This window comes from Nymphaea colorata, chromosome 1, assembly GCF_008831285.2.
Source record: "Nymphaea colorata isolate Beijing-Zhang1983 chromosome 1, ASM883128v2, whole genome shotgun sequence".
In the NCBI taxonomy this organism is placed as follows: Eukaryota; Viridiplantae; Streptophyta; class Magnoliopsida; order Nymphaeales; family Nymphaeaceae; genus Nymphaea; species Nymphaea colorata.
In genome coordinates this window covers 35,582,172-35,603,411 of record NC_045138.2, presented here as the reverse complement: position 1 = coordinate 35,603,411, position 21,240 = coordinate 35,582,172, and the positions used below count along the sequence as shown (strand labels likewise).

Below are 21,240 nucleotides of genomic sequence, written 5' to 3'. Positions count from 1 at the left end.
TTTGCTAAATAATACTTCAATTGCCCAAACTGAATGAGAAGAAAATTTCAATTAATTTGTGCTAAATAAAACGAAAGAGAACATACTACTTCCTTCTGATGGCACTCCGGTTCTTTAATGGCGAACGCGTTTTCCATCTGGAAGCTGCAAATAAAAGTCGAGAGAAAAAAAAGGCGCGTCGGAAGAAGGACGAACACGCCCACTTTATTCCGAAACGAGGAGGGCATTTTGGGGAACTGTGGCAAGTCTGAGCCGTAGCAAACGAGGAAAGAATTTCCGCCTTCGTAACGTACGTTCTCCTTCTGGAGAAGCGCCAACCTTCTTCTGCATTGACCCGTTGAGCGTTTCAAATTTCTACCTATTTTACCCATATCGGAGTTATCCCTTTCCTATTCTTCCTAATCGCAGTGAAAAAACTAGTTGCAAACCTTGTTAGCTCTGTGCAGCAACCAGCATGTTTCACCAAAGTAAATCGTTTTCACCACTCTTATCTATCCCGAATCTCTGGGAAGCCTCGATGTATCTTAGGCCTTCTTCATCTGTCAAAACCATTTGTGGACTCCCCACAAAAAAAATTCCGTAGTTTCAATCTCGGTCCTTTCTTTTCGCTGAAACAGAAAGGAAGCATGGCGGTTTCTGCGTTTAAGTCGACGTCCAAACGAGGGAGCTTCCTGCAAAAGGATGGTGGTGGTGATGGCGATTCAGCTAGGTCGAATCCTGACGAGCTGGGGAAGAAGACGGTCATGAGGAGGTCTCGGAGCGTTAGCGCGTTTCCTCGCGACAGGTCAATTGATCTTTCGCGGCCGAGTCCCTTAGATTTCGCAAATAAGAGGGATAATCCTCTCTTCGGCTCGACCAGTTCGAGTCCGGAGTCGCCCAAGTCGATGGACGTGGTCGGAATCAGGGGAATGGCAGATACCCTGGATAGTGGGATGGGTCGAGCGATTAGTGGGGCGTCTAGTAGTAGACCTGGTTCTAGTTCTGGGCTCGTTGGTGACGGAGAGAGACGCGGACGGTCCGTCTGCAGGAGGGAGCCTTTCCGTGCCGGTTCTGTGAAGGCGCCAAGTCGGAGCGTTTCGAGGGTAGATACAGGGAGAAGACAGCGTTCTGTTTCTCGCGGCCATTACGGAAATCCTGAGGTTGGTCTCAAGTTCCGGAAGTTTGATTGCGCTTCTTTATTTCTGTTGTTTGGAGTCAAAATTGTTCTAGAGAAGGTATAAGTAGGAGAGTGTTTGGTGAAGAAGGGTGCTCATTGGATAAGTGTTTTTCTGCTTCCTCTATGTTTCAAGTTTGAGGCTTCTGGTGTTAAGATGAAGAGTGGAAAAGCTTCTTCTCTTTATGTTTTCTTGGTTGTTGTATATCAGAATTCATGCAAATTACTGAGAAAGATGGTTTTCCTTCAAACATGACAGCGGTCTGCGCAAACATCAGATTCAGAAGAAAGTGTATCCGCAATTCCTTACAGTCATGCAGAAGAGAAGACGATTAAGGCGGTATTCGAACAAATGAAGGTGGGAAAATTGTCTGTAAAATATTGCATTCATGCCTAGGAAGTTTAGTAATTATGAAGAAAATTGGCATTTGAAAGGCTAACATAAATATGTAACCATGTTTTTTCCCTCATTTCTACTGTTACATGGCCAAGAGTCAATAGTCAATATCTTTTATGTGATTTTTATTTTCTTTTCTTTTTTTTCAGACTTTTCAGCATGATCATCCTACCGGCGATGCTGGTGCTCTTGGCATACATGAAACTGTTAGGTCTGAAGTTAGGCGTGCTGTTTTTGAAGTCAGGCAGGACCTTGAAAATGTATGTTGGCGTTACTTTTCTTTGCAGCTTTAAAGGGACTGATTTTTTGTACTTATTGCTGGTTATGTCCTCGTCAAATGATGTGATATTAGGTGCACACGATTAAGGAATGTGCATAATATCATAAAATTCGGTCGCATTTGTGAAAAGATTCTCAATTCAATGTAAATGCTATTCTACTGTTTTCGAGAGAAAATCAACTGTCACGTCTGATGTATTGAATTCTTTTTTGTCCACGAACGTGTTAGGACCACAGGATCATATTGTTATATATATTTTTTTGCTAAATTTCTGCTTCAAAACTTGATATTTGTAAGCTCTGAGTTGCCCCAGTGAATGTGGTGCGGCTGAAATAGTTTTATTCTGTAATTATTGGTTTAGAAGCTTCGAAAGCCTCTGTTGTTTGCTCTGAAAGCAGAAAATTGCACAATTGTCTCACATGTCATAATTATTTTGAGAGCTTTCTGATTCTATAACTTTCCTAAAGATGAGTCCCTTTCATTCTTCGAAACTGTATTAAGGTGTTATCTATTAAAAGACCTATGTATTGTTTAAAACAGAGTGTAGATTTTATCCTTTTTTCATGTTCCTACTTGCTTCCTTTCTTGCCTTCAAATAAAAATCGAAGCTTCATCTTTATATTCTTCTTTTCTGCTACTTCCCCATCAGTTCCATTTTTGCTGCTTTCTTGCTTTTGATTATGCATCCTGAAAGGCCTCATGTTTCTCACATTCAAGGCATATTTTGATGCACATATCTTGCTTTAGCTTTCATCATCTCCATTTGCCTCTACTTTTTGATTTGGTAACTTCATTTTGTGACCCTGCCTAAGTGAATGAACATCACACTATTAGTGCCTCTCTACTGGGGTTAATAAAAGAAACATGTTTGGCCTTGCAAGCTAAAAATTAAGGCATTGAATACCTTGTCAATATTAAGAAATGTTAAATCTTCGGCAAACATGGCTCTATGGCTAAGTATTTTCTTATCTACTGATGAACTAGCAGCCAAGCTCAGATGAATGATGATCCTTGAGCCACAAAAAGATGAAAAATACCATGTAATAGTAGTTTTATCACAGTCAAAACATATTGAAATTGTTGAAAAATATAAACCAAAGAAAATGATACACTATGAAGGGAAGAAGTTATCTGAAAGGTACGGTCCCCTAGCTTGATCATGTGGTAGGAGGCACATGGATGCCTTTTATTCAAATGCAAGCAGGTTTCCTTCTTTCTTCCATCCACATGGAATTAAAATTTTCTATGATGTAATGCTAGCATGGCTTGTTCTATTCATTAGCTAAGTAGATAACATCAATGGACCAGAAAATATATTAAGCAGGAATAAAAAGGAGATATTCAAATAGTTTGCTTGTTTAAATATTTTGTATCTAGTCTAAATAGTAGTTCATTGGGAAGAAATTGAAATTGCTTTCTTAAATCTGCCTTGCCAAAGAAAAGAAGGAAGCCGGGAGTAGATTTCTGATATTGGATTATCTATTTACATCAATAACTGACTCTTAATGGTTCAATATGATACTTTTTTTTAATGATTATGGCTGTTGAAGGTGTTTTAATGATTATGGTGCAAGAAATGAGTGCATTGGCGATAGCTAGTAACTGTGTCACTGCATATGGTTACTAGTGACTCACCGAACCTTAAGTTGTCAAGTGTACCTTCTGTCCTGCTTCAGGTAGCAACATCTGCAGGCCTCATTACGATGTTTTGTGAAATCTAGTCTGAATTGTAGATGTGGTTATTCCTTCCTTCTTTTGCGTTCTGTTTGCTCTTAATTCTTGTCAAATTTAATCTGTTCTTTGCTCCTTCGCCTCCTCAATGTGCCATAAGTTATTGTTAGAGTGGTCTGACTTTTTTTTTGGTGGGTAGAGTAACTAGTTGGTCTTTGTTCCTGTCAGGCTATATGGAGAAATCCCAATTTGTATGCTTCTGATATTGCTAATGCAGCTTCGAAACTGGTCAGCCCAGATGGAGTTGAATTAGTTTCTGATATTAGGAAGGACTATTCTGCAAAGCTTGCTGAGGTAACAAATCTTCTCTTGTTAGTTTTGTCACTGTTCACCAGGATAGTAATCATAACCAAGCATTTAAGTCCAATATAGGCTATATATAATGTTGTGTTCAGAAAAGGTTAATTCAAAATCAGCACCTTAATGATTATAACAAGAAAAACAAATACATGGAGTTGTTTGGGTTACAGAGATGTTTCAATTTTTTGGAAGTTAAGGGGCTACAAATTCTTGTGTCAGCCTGTTAGGTTATGAACCAGATGTATTAGGTGTTGTGGAGTCTAACATGGTGATTTGTTGGTTATTGTACTTGCCTGTAACTGCAATTTCAAAATTTGGTTCTCATTCCTGATTTTGGTCGACATGCTACTACCAATTATCTTCGTAAGTGCTACAATGTCATAACGGGCATTTATATTGCTGTTGATGATACCTGTAGTCCCAGGAGCGTACAAGGAATCTCAAGGCAGACCTTGCCATTGAAGAGCAGCGCAGCCAAGAGCTTAGTAGGATTCTGAAGGAAGTTCTTCCTGAGCCAAAGGCAGCAGGAAGGCAAAAGCCTCAAACTAAAAGAAAGGTAAACCGTAATCCTACTGTTCTTTCTTGTTTGTGTGGCATACATGTCTTTTGTTTGGTTTGATGGTATACTGCAATGAGCAATCCTGATTGCAGACCAGCATGGAACGCAAGAAAATGTCCAGGCGCCTCGAGGAAGATGCCTTGAACTATTTTGATGAATGTGTATCCATTTCAACATTTGACAGCTCAGATTTGTCATGCCCAGAGGAGTCAACACACAGCAGCAGTGCTGTTGTTGCTCTTACTGATGGAAGGAAACAACATCCTTGTGATGGTGCAAGTTCATCAGATGGACCCCTTTTCCTTTACGAGGTATTCTTTCTCAGAATATGTTGTGGATAGTTACAAAACATATGATAGTGTGTGTGTGTGTGTGCGCGCGCGCATGTGTGTGTATAGTCCATGCATTTATGCATGTGCCAACTGGTTTGATGGTGTGATCTTTGTTTTCTTAAAACTACTCAAATTTCCTTTGTATTTTGTTGAAAGTAGCGTCATTGTATCATTCTTCTTATAGCAGAAAAATTGTGTTTGAAAACTTTGAGTGCATAACATGATTAAGATGGATTTGAACGTCATTCGATTGAGCAGATGGAAATGCACATTCCCGAGGGCCGCGTGAAAGGTACTACTTGACAATTGTATTGAAGGGTGATATAGTATTTTTCATGTAATGACAACAGGTGTTGAACGAGCAACCTCAGAATTGGCTGAGTGACCGATGCAATGATGTGGTTGGCCTGACAACAGGACAACCAGGGAATTTTCAGTTCTCTATCGCACGTGATGCATCAGAAAAAGGGGAGAGCACCAATGTCATACGAAGTCTCATCAAGCAGTTTGGAAAAGAAACTGAAGATGAGACAGTTGCTAAATGTGTGCGGACAAGTTATGATGAGGATCACTATCATCTAGTAGAGGTTGCAGAACGTCTGCTATTTGAGAAAGTAATCTTCAGGAACAGAATAAACTCAGGAGGGCTGCTACTTTGCTCTGATAGCATCTTTTAGGACTGCTGCTGCTGCAATTTCGTTACTCTTGTAGTTCATGATGCCAAGGATTGCATTTTCTTTTATGGAAGTGCTTTTTTGATGCCTTGGGTCAGTCAAGTGACGAGGGAAGTAGTTATTTATGTGGGCACGTGCACGCGTATATGTGGATCTATGTGGGATATAAATTGTTTGGAGAAGTGTGTGGAGATAAACAGTTATGAATTGCTGACATCCACCATAGGATAGCGGATGCTTTTCTGGCCTTCCTGATTGCGTTTTCTCTCTTGGCCAAGGCAAATTGAAGCCAGTGATCCAATACATTGATGTTCAGTAAAGAATCCTTCCTGCAGGAAATGCGTTGCCCTTTCTCAGGTCATCTGCGGGGTCTACAATTTGTTTGCATTGGAAGGGTGGGGAAGCTTTTCAAACGCGAGAAAGAACGTGCCTCAAGTTTTTTGGTCAATCATGGATCATCTCTGCTTAGATCTGAAGGATGGTTGTGAATAGCGCTCGCTAACTAAATACATTTGTATTCATCTGCAATCTGCATACATGTCACAAGGATATGCTCTGGAGTGCACATTGTTGTGAATTATCTTTTTCAATTCTATTGGTAGTAAATAGTTTGATACATTGGCGTGCTTATGTACAAGTGTTGTTAAAATTGCATAGTTGCATGGAGCAAAATTTCAGAAGGAAAAGTGTGTGTGTGTATATATATATATATACATATATATATAAGCTGAAATCGTCTGGCCATTTTGAGCTGTGTCTGATCACAGCTACCCAAAAATGTATGTGAGAGGACGGAGGATTTTTCTCTCCAAATTTAAACAGAAAAATCCACAAATCCTATATATGTAATATATGTACCACATATGTGAAAATTTAGCAAAAATCTAATTTCTATGCCTTTTGTGTTGTCAAAACATAATGTCTTCTCAAAGTAAATAATTGAGTTTGATGAAAATTGTATGAAACAAGTGATGTTCGACAGGTACTTGTAGGTTAGGTTATGCGTAAGGGTCAAGACAAATGTGGTACAGGTTTTTTTAAGTTAAAAAGTACTGATTCCTACAGGGAAAGGATATATTGCTTATTCCTTTTTGCTTGATCTTGTCAAAAAGAGGCGGGTTTTCCTTTTAACGTCAAGGATATTTCAGTCATTTCGGCATATTCTTGTGTTAGGGCCAAAGATATATATATATATATATACAGACATACTAGTATCCACAGAGAATCCACTAGACCCTTGACCTGCAAGTCTGAATGGAAATGTCCTGTTAAACTCTAGGTTGTCAAAAAACTGTAAAGGGTCGAGTTGAAAAATTCTAAATCAAGCCTTGGCTACTTTGTTGTATAAACTTTTCAAACGGTATCGTCTCCGAGTTGTTGGAGTTAATCTTCATCCATAAAAAGGAAAAAACTGAAATTTAAAGTCGTCATTCACGGGAATGGCAGTGCACGTGAAGTGTATCAAGAAATGAAAGAAGAAAGAAGCTTATTTTTCATATTAGAACGGAAAAAGGTGGACCATGAACTGAAAACTCGGCCATGAATATCATCACATTCATGGTTTCCCACCAAACAAAGTCCGAATGCAGACAGATACCTTCCATCATTCTCCAACAAAATTCTTTGCATCATTAATAACTTTAGGGTGCCGAACTTTTGGAGTGAGAGCGAGTTGTGGACCGGGCTGGGCCTCTTAGGTCAGACTGCTCATCAACTTGCGTCCGTACAACTAGGTGGCAGTTGGTTGGTTGTACCCATAGATCTGGGTACAATTAAAAAGTATAAAACCTTGTAGCGTTTGTTTGATTACTTCTTATTCACGACATGATGTAGCATGTTTTTGTTGACGTGGTGAAAGATTCATAGTAAAATTCATGGTTTATTAGACCTAAGGGTTATTTGGCAGTGACAACATTAGCAAACTGTTCATTTAATCTGCTTAAATCTCAACTCAAAAAATTAAGGCAAATTTATGTAACACTGCGTGAAATAGTTTGTTTTCTGCTCCGAGAGATTCGAGGAAAAGTCTGATTTGAGACCATAAAGGGGGAAGGTATGGTGCTTTTGAATTCATGAATCCCAAACCTTGAGAATTTTAAACGAGAGAGGATCACATGCTCCCTTATTTTTTTTTTCTTTTCTTGATATTTTCCTTTGACAGTTATTTCTCTACGTCCTCCAAACGAAAAATCTTTTCTGATTGAATAAATTCTGAAAAAACTGGCTGACTGGAAAATTCCTATCTCCGGAAAATTTCTTACCGAAAGTCTCTCGGCATGGCAACACAAGCCCTTTCTCTTAAAACAAAGAGCATTGCAATGTTTCTTCGTTATTTTTCTTTTCCCAATTGAAACTTTTGCTTCAAGAATAAACACAGCCTCTTGTACACGCACTAGTTTGTGTGGCAACAATATATACCTTTCTTGGGCATGTGATCAATCTCTGTCACAAAGACAAAAACAAGAGTGTAGATGGCGAAACAAAAGCATTTACAGAAATAAAGCCCATGTCCTAAATGGAATGGACAGAAACAACAAAAGTCGAAAGTCTGACATTAAGATGAATATAGATCACAGTGGAATCATTCATTTCATATCTTTCAATTAGAAGGAACTCTGAATCCTCGATCGCTTGAAATATATATATAGTATCTTAATCATGTGGATCGGACACGCCCTTCATTCTATTCTTTTCTCGTCCTGCCTTTAGTGCTTATACATACCCTGAAGAGCCGAGCCGTGCCCCACCTTAATTCACTTGCCCATGTGCCTTGCTATCCATTCTTTCTCACCCACCTTTTCTCATCTTTCTTCCCAACTTTTTCTTTCTCCTCCTCTCACTATCATTTGAAAGAAAAAAGAAGAAGAGGAGTTCATATTTTGGGTAGCTAAGATTTATTATATATATATATATATATATATGTATGCATAGAAACTAGAACCTGAGAGCTCAAACAACTGTCTTCTTTTTTTTAATGCGTATAACTGAGCATCCAATATGAGGGAAATAAACTAATTGTCATAACGGTCACAACAAATGGATATATTTGAACTTTTTTGGAATTAGGATCTTGATCTTTCTTTGGGCTGGTCTCAGTTATTTTATGATGTTGAATCTGATTGATAGTTTGATTTCCTTCAGTTGCACATCCAGAGTTTTGGGTTGGCAATTGACATATTATTTTTTCACTGAAAGTCCGTTGACCTTAGTCTTAATCTGGTTCCCGTTGTGTTGCCTGGCAACATTTGTTGTTTATTGAAAGAAAAAGGATTTCATATAAAATCCGTCTCCCTGTGATGTCTTCCCGGGTATGAATTGGATTGAAAATTTATGCAATTACGTCTTTGTAGACAGCATGGTAGTTGTTGACCTTTAATAGTTACGACAGTCGACATGATCCGGTCTGCCGTCATCTTTCTATGTCTATGCCACTTTAAGAATCACTTTCTCATATCGGTGATTACCAACTTATTAACTAAAACCAAAAGTTTAGAAGATGCTGACCCTACGTCCTATTAAAGGTTCAGTATTTATTTAGATAAATTTATATATGCATAGACTACAAACAGAGCTGAGGTAAAAAAAAAAAAAACTGATAAAAGGTATCGGTGCCATTAGAAATTGTAAAAACACCATATTCTTGTTACATGAAACATGATGTCATTATGAATGTCGTTCTTCAATTAAACAACCAAACGCTGATTATAGTTTCGCAATGTTTTTTGAAAACAAAGGTGTTGTTAAAATAATGGCATGCAAGTGTTTAATTTCACTCATAAGAAATATTAATTTTCAATTCACTTGCTTAAGATTGAATGTGTAAATTAACGTCAACAAAGCAAAAACTTATACGCTCATATACATATATGTGAAAAAAACAGAGAGAGAGAGAGAGAAAGCGTGCGCGACGGAGAGAGAGAGAGTGCATGCATCAAGAGGAACTGAACTCTCACGGGGAGCATGGCTTTCTTCTCACCAAGTGTCAGTAAAAGGTGCCGTTTTCCCTTCCAATTTAAACCAAGATGCTTCCAAAACGCCACCCAACCCCTCTCTCTCTCTCTTTCTCTCTCTAGGGGAGCTGGACTCCCATTGGGAGCATGGCGTTCTTCTCACCAAGTGTTCGTTGCATTAAAAAAGTTGCTCTTCTCCCTTCCTATTTAAACTAGGGTGCGTCCAAACCGCCACCCAGGCCTCCTCTCTCTCTCTCTCTCTCTCTCTCTTCCCCTCTCTCTCTGGTGGAACAAGTAGGTGAACCAGCGGAAGAAAAAAGTACCCAGAAAAAGAAAACCAGATCATAGAAGGAAGCTCGGAAGCGGAGGCTGTGGCCTGCATGGTCAAGACTGTTGCATCCATCTCCCACATTAAGCAGGCTTTAGAAGAACGCTCCTTTTGTTTCGTTATTGGCAAAGTGATATATGATCAGGTCACCAAATCAAGGCCCTTAGACTAAGACCACCAAAGAAGATGAAGCGATCAAACTCAAGCACTTCACCAACCTCCATTAATGGAGGTGATCAGAACCATCCTCAGCAGGCTGCAGGGCACACCACCAGAATCAAGCGTGCGAAAAGGACTCATGATGCCACTAGTCCTGAAGAAGGCAGAGGTCCTTCATGCAATAGCACAGGAAGAAGGAGTTCTATCTATAGAGGAGTAACAAGGTATAGGCTGTAGAATCATCTTCGGCAGCATGCACATTGGATCTCTCTGTCTCTCTCGCGGGTGTCGAAACATTTAACTGCATGTGTTTTCCATCCTTCTTTAGGCATAGATGGACAGGAAGGTATGAAGCTCATCTGTGGGACAAGAATGCTTGGAATCTTAAGCAGAACAAGAAGGGGAAACAAGGTAGGACTCCTACAAGGAGAAGTTTTCCCTTATTTTCTTCTCAGAATTTCGTTTTCGTTTTACGCCATTGCTGCTTCCTTTTCACTGACCTTTTCTTCTTCCTTTTTGAATGTTCCATGGTCATTTTTGGCGATCAGTTTACCTGGGTAAGTGGCATGCATGCTTTTGCCTTCAAAGCTACCTTTTTCGGTCAAATTGATCGTTTGCTTTTATGAGTTTTAAATAGCAAAGTGGTTCGAGGAAATTTATCCAAATTGTTTTTTCAATTTGAAAAAGCTTGGAAAATAGGACGTGTTCTACTTCTTTTCCTTGAGAAATGCTGATTTTCTGTAAACCACACGGGGAGCGGTTGCTTTTGACAGTATTAAAAAGTTTACATCAGATTTTTCATATTTTTGCAACTTTTTCACTCTTAAACGCAGTGCCCATGTATTTTTCCAAAGTTCTAATTATGTCTCAAATCGGCCAAGATATTGTCCTCCTAAGACTTGGTAGTCAGGGTAATTTAAAAACATAACTTGCGAAAATCATGCTAAGACCTTTTTCAGAAGGTGAAGTGCTGACCCAGTATATTGCTCAGTTACTGGACACAAGATTTGTACTTGGGAGAAATAAAAATCCCAAGTTCTTTTTCAAATGAAAATGTGTTTTTCAATAATATGAAGAAATAAAATAGTTTTTTCAACCAAAAAAAGTTTGGGCGTGTGTGTGTTTGTGCATGCATGCACATTGGCTTCAAGTACTGATGTGGTTGAAGAATGAGGATGCATGGGGAAATGTACAGGAGCATTCGATGATGAACAGGCTGCTGCTCGAACATACGACTTGGCCGCGCTTAAATACTGGGGAGTCGGCACCACCTTGAATTTTCCTGTAAGCAGATTCTTGGGCCGTTGTTGATGACATAAGTTCGTTGGATCTGATCTGTTTGTTGTTCGTCTTAAACAACGACATAACCTCGTAGATGTGCATTTTTACCGAAGAAATTAAATGAAAATTTGAATAGAAAATGAACTGAACTGTATTGCAGCTAAATGAATACGCAGAGGAGTCAAAGGAGATGCAGAGCATGACGAAGGAAGAGTACTTGGCCTCCCTGAGGAGGAGGAGCAGTGGCTTCTCCAGGGGGGTCTCAAGATACCGCGGCGTAGCCAGGTGAATGGTGAAACCCTCTCCGACTATATAACCAAACGAACAGAAAATGCAACATTAATTAATATTTGTGTTCCACTCAATCTTCAAATAGTTTTCTCATCTCATCTCTAACTTCACCTGCCTATTTATCATCTAGGCATCATCACAATGGACGCTGGGAAGCAAGAATTGGGCGTGTTTCCAGCCACAAATATATTTATTTGGGCACCTTTAGTATGCTCTCTCTCTCTCTCTCTCTCTCTCTCTCTCTCTCTGTATATATATATATATATATATATCCGGAACCTTGAAATGGATTGGGTGCCACCACCGTCGGCGGCACAGTGATTAAAGCAAGTTCTATCAGAATTAATGGCGGAGAGGGACACGAGCAGACGAGGGAGAGGTTCGCAAATGGATGGGGACATTAGGCTAGAGCCGGACTAACAATTGGCAAAATCTTCAAATCAAATTCGAACCACTTGCAGCCGCGAGAGTTGGCCGTCGCAGTTATGGAGCTTTGTCTCAATGAAATACCGCGGAGAGCGACAAGGAAAACGCAGAAAGCGGCCGAAGGATGGTAGTTGCAGTTATTGAGCAGTTAGCCGAAATTATAGAGCTTGTCTTGAAAAGGACGTATTCTTTTTACGGTAACAGATGGGCTTGAAAAGAATCAACAACGGAAGTTAGACCGTTCATTTTTTTTTTTTTTTTAAAAAAAGCGTTTGGTTCCTTTGTCCACCCAGAAACTGCTACTGAGATGCATCCCCGCCCCTTTCTTGGAGAACGATTTTTATGGGACTGATAGGCTGGCAGAAACTTCTTGAACATAATGTGAATCCCACGGAACTGGGTCTCCTCATTTTGCATGAAACAGATGGGCCCTTTGGAGAGAAGTCGGAAGCAGACTCTTTCCTTTGCACTAAAAAAGTTTCCTTTCTGCGTCTTTTTGTCACTAGACAGGCACTTCAAGTATTCATTAAAGGCTTTCTTCAAGCTCTAAGCTTTGAGCCAGTTCTCTAGGCAAGTGCACACCAAGTTCTTATGACCAAGCAAAAGGTCCCTTTAAATGATTCCAGATATAGCGTTGTTTTTCTCTTTTGGAGTAAAGGGAAAAATTTCTTACCTAGGCAGGCAGATTAGATAAGAAAAGAGAAGGTAAACCTTTCATGGATTCTACCAACTATAAGCAACCCTGGCTTGTCTCAGAAAAATTGATGTCTATCGTAACTTTTCGTTCACCCTGTTTTTCCCAAACTAGGTTTGGTTCTCCAGAAAGCTTTTTTTCCTTTTCAGATGTGTCATAACTTAAACTGCTGGCTCAGGGGACTCATCCAGGAAGCTCATATCACAAACTTTGTACAGTCTGACTGATCCATAAGACTGCTTGTCGACTGATTATGCATGTCAATTACGTATATCTTTCCATTTATGTAGGTACTGAAGAAGAAGCTGCCGCTGCTTACGATGTTGCTGCTATCAAATACAGAGGACCAAATGCGGTAACCAACTTCGATATAAGTAATTACAGAGGACATTTGCCTTCAGAATTTGGTGCTACCCATGAATTTTCCCCACCATTGCCCGTTCAACAGGAGGCCACTACGTCCAAATGTTCCCACCGAGAATGCCCTTCCAGCAGTACTGTGAACTCTGCCCTTGATGATGCTCAGTTTGAGATAATGGAGAAAATGAATGAGAGAACGGAAGTTTTAGAAATTCATCATCTGTTTAGTGACACCGATATTCCAGAGAACCTGGACTTCTTATTCGAGAAAACGGATATCAGGGACAGAACTGGAGATAAAGACAGTGGTGTAAATTTCGAGGACATTTTCCAGAGCCCGAGTGGTGCGTGTGACAGTGAGTTCCTCCTTGGTACTGATAAGGATGTGGAGTATGCATTGGTGGATCCCATGGCTGCTCCTAGTTCTGTCCTCATTCCTTGTCCCATCAGCATCTGCTCTTAGAATTGGACTGCAACCGGTAGCAATTTTCATTTATGTTCTTTTTGTACTTGACAAATTTCGTCAAATCTCGTTGCGTTGAACTTGATATCATAAATGGGGATTGGTTGTTGGTCGTCAGTTTTATTGTGTTAATCTGTTGAATGGACGAATACAGTGGTATGGTCGATGCATTCAGTTCCTGTAAATCAAGCCATATATTTTTGAGCGATTGATCAAGGCATAATGAGGAAGAAAACTGTCGGAGCCAATTTGTTTTACTTTTTTATTGCACTAATATCACAATATCATGATTCATGACACTTTTAAAATGTTTTCTGAAAAACCACCTTGGTCATTATTGCCCTGAGATACCTTCGCATCAAGAAATTTACTCCACCAGACTGGTTTATCGTAGGCCCTCTGCCCATTCTATACGAAGGTCCATACTTTTCGTGTTCAAGTTACCGTTCTTTGTAAATGGCTTCGTTTTGTTTCCTTTCTGACCACTTTATTAAACAAGTAACTCTTAACGTTATTCCAGTGGCACTCAGATGGCGGACAACATATGAGTGGACCCGGACATTAATTTCTCTGCACATGGTTCAGGACCAAGATGGGTAGTGCCCACCCTACACCTAGACACCAGCTGGGGGCTTGTGCAGCCCTCCTCCAACCTAAACCGTCGAACGGATAGGCAGTTCAAAAATACAAATAACAGGTGGTTCATGCTGGACATTCCAACAGTGTGGTGCTATGGATTGCGATTAACCACAAGGACCAAGATTTGTTGGAAGACTTGCTGTCCCGGTCAGACCTTTTTCGGGTGAGCGAGTTTAACAACCCACGTTTAAAAAAAGAGGCCCAAAGCCTTCTCACCTCTGCCGACATCAATGATGGCAGCAGTTAGCTATGATGAGACCTTGTCCTTGAAATGTGAACAAAGGCAGCCAAGTGTTGGAAGAAGAAAAAGAGTAGCCTTGAAGTACTTGTTGTTCATAACTCAAATCTCTTCTAGAATAGATGGAGACTTCCTCTTAGCTCTTGGTTCCCACACTGACTGCCAGGTACATCGGCAGAAGGTGTTTATATACCCATTTTCGACAAGCAAATCCAGCACGATGAACGCATCAGGCTAACTTTGGAAGTAAAGCTATAATCACGAAAGATCAGGGAGATGAACTTAGTTGGAAAATATTATGCAAAAGGGGCATCTTTTAGTTGAACTAGACTTATTCCAGAATTTTTTTGTATTTAATGAACATAAGAAAAGAATACATTTGCATAACATTACAGGTAACGAACTCTAATCTCATAGATCATGTCTGGCTATCGACGTAAGAGATTGTATGCAGGCAGATCCCTTACGCTGTAAACGTCATCTAGAGAAAGCTCACGTTCTAACTGCGTCCTTGTTGATTTTAGCACCTCCTAGAAAAGTTAAAAAACAAGTCCAGGTTATTCAGGAAAAGGAAAAGGAGATAAATTCATGACGAAGGAACGAGGACCATTAATTTTACATTGAACTCCATATATGAAGCACGTTTAGCAAGCCATTGGGCATCCAGCATCATAAACGCTACACAAAAGAGGTTGTCAAATGCCATCTCATCTTCTGCAAGTAGGCGTGCAAAGTTGGCCGCCACTATAGAAGTCGGTGGTCCTACAAGAAATTTTACGACACAATGTAACTAAAGAAAATTAAGATTTAAATTTCAAACCAACATCTCAAATAATACATCTCCAAATCAAAAGCATGATATTTCCTTGGCAGGAAGAATTTCCTTTGCTGTCCAAAACTGGCTCAAGAGGTCAAAAGTTTCACAAAACGTTTTTCTCCATGTTAGCAACGAAATATCAGTAGCCAGCCGACTTTTATCAATATTACATAACCTAACGTTTCATGTTTTAGGTCCAACAACCACCGATTTTTGTTAACTTACCTGAATTTACTTCATTCCCTAGGTCAATCAAATACTTGGGTATTTTCACTCACTCTGAAGTGAAATCCATGAGAAAAAAGACGGCGATGTCTAAACTCGTTGCATTGCTGCACTTATTCATCTCTTCAATTCAGCAGGACTAGAAGCTAAATCATACTAATAACTTATAGAAATAAACAATGACTTATCTTTTCAAGGAGAAAAAAGCTTCATAGTAAACAACTAATTCATAGGGGCGCTCATGGTTCTTTCCAAGAAAGCTTAATTACTTGCTGGCTGTCTGTTGTTAGGCTTTGATTGACTCAAAGAGAAGAAAAGCAGCCATTTGACAGAAAGCTGACACTTAGATCAACACAAACTAGGTGGGCAAGGGGTAATGAATAGCCAGTTGTTTGAGAGATGAATGCATGGAAGAAGTAGATGAGCAGGGACTTGATGGGTGTCAGGAGGACAGGTGGATGTTGATTGATCATGGAAAAGGATAAATAAATGGGTAAACTGAACACAATTAGAAAAGAAAAATGCTGAAGCTAACACTGGCATTTTATCAAGTCAAACCACTGGTTGATTTTATCAAAGGGAACAGGCTGACGCACGTGTTTGTGATTACTTCCAAAATTTAAGGTGTTGATGTACTATTGCCAGGGTCAGTGTTGTATGCAATATGGTCAAAAGTTGAACGACATAAAACAACGTCATCTATAACTCTTATCACACGATTACAAGTTATCAGTTCAAGGCAACAACATGGTCATATAAATGGTAAACCAAGGAAACAAAGTAACTTTTGAAATAAAAAACTAGAACATAAAATAAGCCTAAGTTGGAAAAGTTATTAGTTCATGGCAAGACCATAATACTTACAAATGCAAAGGAAAAAAAATCTTTGAAATAAAAAAACTAGAAAGTAAAATAAACCTAAGTTGGAATGACATTAGCAACTTAGATGCAGTTTTAACTATGCTCATCAAACATAGTTAGAAAACCCAGAGGATTGACTTGGAAATCACATTAGTCAACCAGAAGTGCCAAGGGACTGTGGGTCACGAGTCTACTGACCAAGTGCAGCCAAATCATAGAGGACTCAGTTTCGGATTGGCTAAATTGGTTCACAATCACCCAATTCGGGAGTGTTTCATTCAGCACCCATTCTAACTGTTATCCACTGTCACTAAGAAATAAACTATAATAGTTTGCTAAAAATAAATAAATCTTATCTGTGTCGTTTATTAGTTATCATTTGTAGTTGCATTTGTAAACTATAGTTGTTTGAGTGTATTTGCTAAATGGTCACTTATTATTTCAACTTTTTCACCATTTTGCAGCAAAAGCACACTATAAAAATTTACGACCCAACCCAGATAAATTGCTGTTGCTGGTCAACTTGCTGATTCCTGATCCATTAAGCAGCCAGTTTTAGTCCCATTCACAGGTTTACCATGTCATCAAGCATCATGTGACTTGTGGATGTCAGAAGTCTGTCTTGAGCTCTTGCAGTTGCAGTGATTTAGGAAAAGGAGATGAAAAACTGTGTAAAATAGCATACATTTCATAGGGACATCTGCAGCAGAACATACCCTATGAATATATTTTGTTCATACAGAATAACTTGGGAATTTTTCTGGGTCTCCTAAATTATAAATTGCAAGTTGCAGGCCATTGATCCAACTCTATACAGGATAGCAATATTTTACTTTTTCATTGCTCATTCCAAGTCTATTCTGGTCATAAACAGCAGCAGAGATCAGTTGCTGTAAGCTCCTGAAGGAACAGTTTACAACAAACAATTTACCAAATGAAAACCATGCAACAAATAGCCAATAAGCATCATTAGATCATCAATAGATACTATACCTGACTGCAGGTCCAACATTTGCACCAACATAAAAGATACATTTACCCCTGCCACAGCAAATGGATACTCCCAGTCAGACCTTCTTCCTTCTTTTTTATGCAACAGATTCTGGAACGAGTCCTTGAAACAGGAAAAATAAAGCATGAGCTTCCTTATCAGCTTATATACACATCATATTTTCCTGTTACCTGTTGGTCATACCATTATTGCAGATGAAAAATCTGAAATCAGAAACCTTCAAAAGATTGCCAAACATACCGGATACTTCTGTGCAAAGAAAATCAAGTTCTCCAGTGATATATAGCCTCCACCCCTAGAAATGTCAACAAAATTATAAATTGAACTCACTAACAAGAGGTACTTAAAGGTCATTTGCTTTTACTTCATAACTATTATACCTGAAGTCAGTTGATGGATCAGAGCCTTGCCAACCCATCTCTTTCCACACTTCTGATTTAAGTGATGGAAGTTCTCTGCTGGGGTAAGCCAGCCTCCAAAGCTGCTTGAGGGCATCCTAGTAAAAAGGCACGTATTTCATCAGGCATATATTAGGAAAAGAAAAACCAGAACGAGTTTGATGGGAACTTATATTTTGAAGGGTTTAAATGTAAAATCCAGTAAACAAGCATATTTTTGAAATTAAGGAGACACTTGGTACGCCAGAAAGGAAAAAGAAGAAAAAAATTGTAGGGAGTTGTTCCTTGCATTATAAGGAAATCTTACGTTCTGAAATTCACAAATAAAACACATCTGGAAATTTTGAGCACTCCCATTAGAATTTTCAAGGAAAAGGAAAAAAAGAAAGAACCAACTAGCAATTTCCAATCTAAACTATAAAAGAAGAAGGGAAGCCAAACAAATTGATAAAATAAAGGCAGGAAAAGACAGCCGGAACAGACAAACACATCCCCATATTAAACAGAAGCAAAGTTAGCTAACCAGGTGACGTGATAGAGTAAATGAACACTTGCAGGTTAAGCCATACTTGGTGATCTAGACGAGAACCATCAAAAGGAACTCCCATCCTCTGCTGCAATAATCTCAGCCTCTCTTCCTGCAAGATTGTGGAACAAAAGATGCAATAATCTCAATTTCACAGAAAAAGACCATATATATGCATGAGAACTAAAAAATTTAATAGAAACCATGAGAATAAATGCAGAAACCTGGAACAAGAGCTTTAGAGGGATCATTCTTCCTATATTAAATGATAATAACCAAATGACAAAAAGGAAAGTGGAACACATAAATACAAAAATTAGGTGAGCAAGATTTATGGTTTGCAAGTAAACAGATTGCTCATAAATGAACGTATAGTAGTGAAATGCTAACAGATAATTTATTCTAAAGCCTTACAATGCACACTTAAGATGAAAAAGAATTAAGACCTAGGGCATGTTAACTGGTTAGCATTACAGTTACAGCAGGGATGAAAAAACTCATATTCGTATAGACTACTATCATTTCAAAGGTAGAAAACTTCCAACTTAAGTGCTGAATTAAGTATAGTGCATACATGTAGAAGCATTACTTTTTTTTTGCAGATATGTGTTTCTATCTTACAGAAGATGAAGCAGTGGTGATCACCTGCAAAGGACTCACAAAAACTGGACGGTTTTTCTTCTCACTTCCAAAGCTATTGATAAGGGGAAGAGGTAGGAGCCGCCCAATGATAGTTCCAGAGCCTATAACAATATTTGCTGCAAATAAGAGGTTGTCCATCAGCAATTACAACCGACCGCAATTTAGAATAAACAGATACACCTATTTTACAAGCAGAACTAATGGCAGCGCATCCATAACAACTTTGAGAAGGAGGAATGACTAGCAGACCCTCATTTAAGCTCAGTTTACTTAAACGAGATTTCTATATTTGCGTTTGCACAAGCGTCGGTATACGTTGTTGAGTCACCGGTAATCGGACAGAAACATTCTTCTTTTCCGTTCATTTTCGCAAAGTTAACCCCCAGAGGCAGAAGAATTTCAAGTACCACTCTGCCAATAACAAATTATCAAATGAATAAATCATTACCCAAAAACTGAGCCCAGTGGGTTATCAACTGTGAGAATAGGTGCGCCCAATGCAGTTTTTCCTTTCTTTTCTTCTCATCCAAAGTATCCTCGTCGCTTTCGTAATCATCTTTCTGAAAGTGAGAAACCACGCCAAAAACCAGGTTTCCTCAATTTGGGCCCAATGCAGCCAATTGAACAAAGACATCAAGTTGTTCAGAAGCAATTATTACAAGGCTAGCGACTTCGCGTGCACTCCCAAGCAACGGCTCACTTAGGAAGTCTAGTGCATCTGCCTCAACATGTTCGCGTTTCTTTCCATCGACATCACCATGGTGCAGTCGCCTCCTTAAAGTTCCTGGAGTCATGGCACAGGACCAGCAGGGGCACTCAATCACTTCTGAACTGCAATATCCGCTCACCGGTTGCACCTGAAAAAGGAGAAAGCAAGCCATTCTTTCTCATGAGAACATAGGAATTCCATGTGTAACCATTGGCAAATTCCACAATAACCACAGAACAACTTATAAATCTCTTCAGATAAATTAGAAGGTCCTCTCATTATTTTCATGAAAGGCCCCTTCAGTTTCCGTCCAAAACCTAGATCCCACCCCGGTTCAATCTCCACTACAGCTCATATAACGATCAGCATTGAACTTCATTCACTGCCCAATTCCCACGATCCAACTCCAACTATTCCCGGAAAAAACTAACCAAATTCTGAGGGGCGTTCCGACTTCTGATGGTGAACTTTTACCCAAAAAGCCGACACGAACATAAGCAAAAAGACAATCAAAAGAAGGAAAAAAAATACTAAAACCAAATCGAACAATTGCAGATAAAATCTTACTAATGTATTGGATGTATCACTTGCACCCAAGACTCCGAAATCAAAAACCAATTTCACTCACAAATGCTTGAGCAAGATTTCTTCCACGCAAGTGAACCTTCCCAAGATCACCAAGGGAAGAAGATGAACGAAACAGCGGAGAGGCATATGCAGGCCTGACCGAAGACCTTTGATCGCTTCTACCTAAAGTGGAGATAAAAATTTCTTTGACTCGTGAATTTTCCCGGGAAAACACGTTATTGGAGAGTTTCCCCCTTCCTTCTTCCTTCTTTTGGTACTTGACTTCGCTGGCAAGGGATGTCGGCGTAGGACGGCGAGAATCGGCAACGCACCATCCTTCGCAAACCAAGACTTCGAATCTGGTAGTGTTCCCGTAAGGCCCGGTCGGTTCGGCTCAAATACATGTTTAGGCCGACATTTTACTTAAAAACAAACCGTTTTTGTGATGTAGTTAGCTTTTCATGAGAACTGTATTGTACATACTTAAAAGTAAACTTTTATTGGCTTCAAAAGGTAGTGTAAAATTTTTTTCCATATTATCTTCCATCTATTATTACTCTTCCTCCTCCTTTTTAGCTAAAACATTTTGTTTTCTAGTTTAACGGAATTAATTTTATGGACTATCTATACGGTTCTTATTTAAAAAATAAAAATAAAAATACGGGTTAAAACCATGAATTCGTTAAACTGAGTTGAGTCCCCCTGGGGTCGTCTCAGTCGATCGGTGGCGAGCTGTGCCTTCCTTCTTTATCTTGGGCTACTCCTCCTGTTTTTGTTTTATTGGGCTGCGGAAATTTAACATGTTTTAACACCTATATTATAAATAATAAATATTATAAAAGTAAAAGCAAGGGCAATCTTGATCAGAACCAGCTTTCTTACTAAGGTCTTTTGGACATTTATAATAATAATAGCTTGTAAATAACTTTACAAAATAAGGATAGCTACCCTTTCTCTCTCTCTCCTCCCCTTCTTCACTGATGAGAACTTAAAACGTAAATTAATTAATTATAAGTTTTAATGAATTTACCCAAAAAACCAAACATTTTAATTTATATAAAATATATCTTGAAAGTCTTAATAAAAGATCAGCTTGTTTTAATGAGGAAATAAGAAACAGACCGTTTAAAAGCAATTTAACATGAGAGAGTAGTGCTCTGGTCGAAATATTTGATTTGGGGTCCTCACTTTGATCTCTGTCTACATTCTCTCCCTCCTGAAGCTTATG

The 21,240-nt window shown here is 39.1% G+C and overlaps 3 protein-coding genes across 5 annotated transcripts; 2 read left to right on the top strand and 1 right to left on the bottom strand.

Annotated features, from left to right (window-relative positions):
• The first annotated feature begins 250 nt into the window (after positions 1 to 250).
• On the top strand, positions 251 to 6,078 carry LOC116246459 (uncharacterized). The gene is made up of 7 exons (XM_031618350.2): positions 251 to 1,139; positions 1,413 to 1,511; positions 1,700 to 1,810; positions 3,730 to 3,855; positions 4,280 to 4,417; positions 4,513 to 4,731; positions 5,103 to 6,078. Exons 1-7 carry the CDS (start codon positions 627 to 629, stop codon positions 5,427 to 5,429), a joined length of 1,533 nt encoding a protein of 510 aa, XP_031474210.1. The 5' UTR covers positions 251 to 626; the 3' UTR covers positions 5,430 to 6,078.
• A 3,467-nt stretch (positions 6,079 to 9,545) lies between these two features.
• On the top strand, positions 9,546 to 13,508 carry LOC116246460 (AP2-like ethylene-responsive transcription factor At1g16060). Of its 2 annotated transcripts, XM_031618351.2 has the most exons (7): positions 9,546 to 10,087; positions 10,192 to 10,274; positions 10,412 to 10,420; positions 11,059 to 11,147; positions 11,305 to 11,429; positions 11,566 to 11,642; positions 12,846 to 13,508. In XM_031618351.2, exons 1-7 carry the CDS (start codon positions 9,891 to 9,893, stop codon positions 13,376 to 13,378), a joined length of 1,113 nt encoding a protein of 370 aa, XP_031474211.1. In that variant the 5' UTR covers positions 9,546 to 9,890; the 3' UTR covers positions 13,379 to 13,508. The 2 variants fall into 2 exon arrangements, with proteins under 2 accessions (XP_031474211.1, XP_049932995.1); XM_050077038.1 differs by lacking the exon at positions 10,412 to 10,420 and having other exon boundaries at positions 9,555 to 10,087.
• A 1,061-nt stretch (positions 13,509 to 14,569) lies between these two features.
• Positions 14,570 to 20,383, bottom strand: LOC116246461 (uncharacterized). Of its 2 annotated transcripts, none has more exons than XM_031618352.2 (10): positions 20,013 to 20,383; positions 19,396 to 19,593; positions 19,185 to 19,296; positions 18,740 to 18,852; positions 18,138 to 18,206; positions 17,551 to 17,666; positions 17,411 to 17,465; positions 17,152 to 17,272; positions 14,875 to 15,017; positions 14,570 to 14,785 (listed from the first exon to the last, which is right to left on the bottom strand). In XM_031618352.2, exons 2-10 carry the CDS (start codon positions 19,528 to 19,530, stop codon positions 14,684 to 14,686), a joined length of 966 nt encoding a protein of 321 aa, XP_031474212.1. In that variant the 5' UTR covers positions 19,531 to 19,593; positions 20,013 to 20,383; the 3' UTR covers positions 14,570 to 14,683. The 2 variants fall into 2 exon arrangements, with proteins under 2 accessions (XP_031474212.1, XP_031474213.1); XM_031618353.2 differs by having other exon boundaries at positions 20,074 to 20,383.
• Between the last annotated feature and the right edge of the window lie 857 nt (positions 20,384 to 21,240).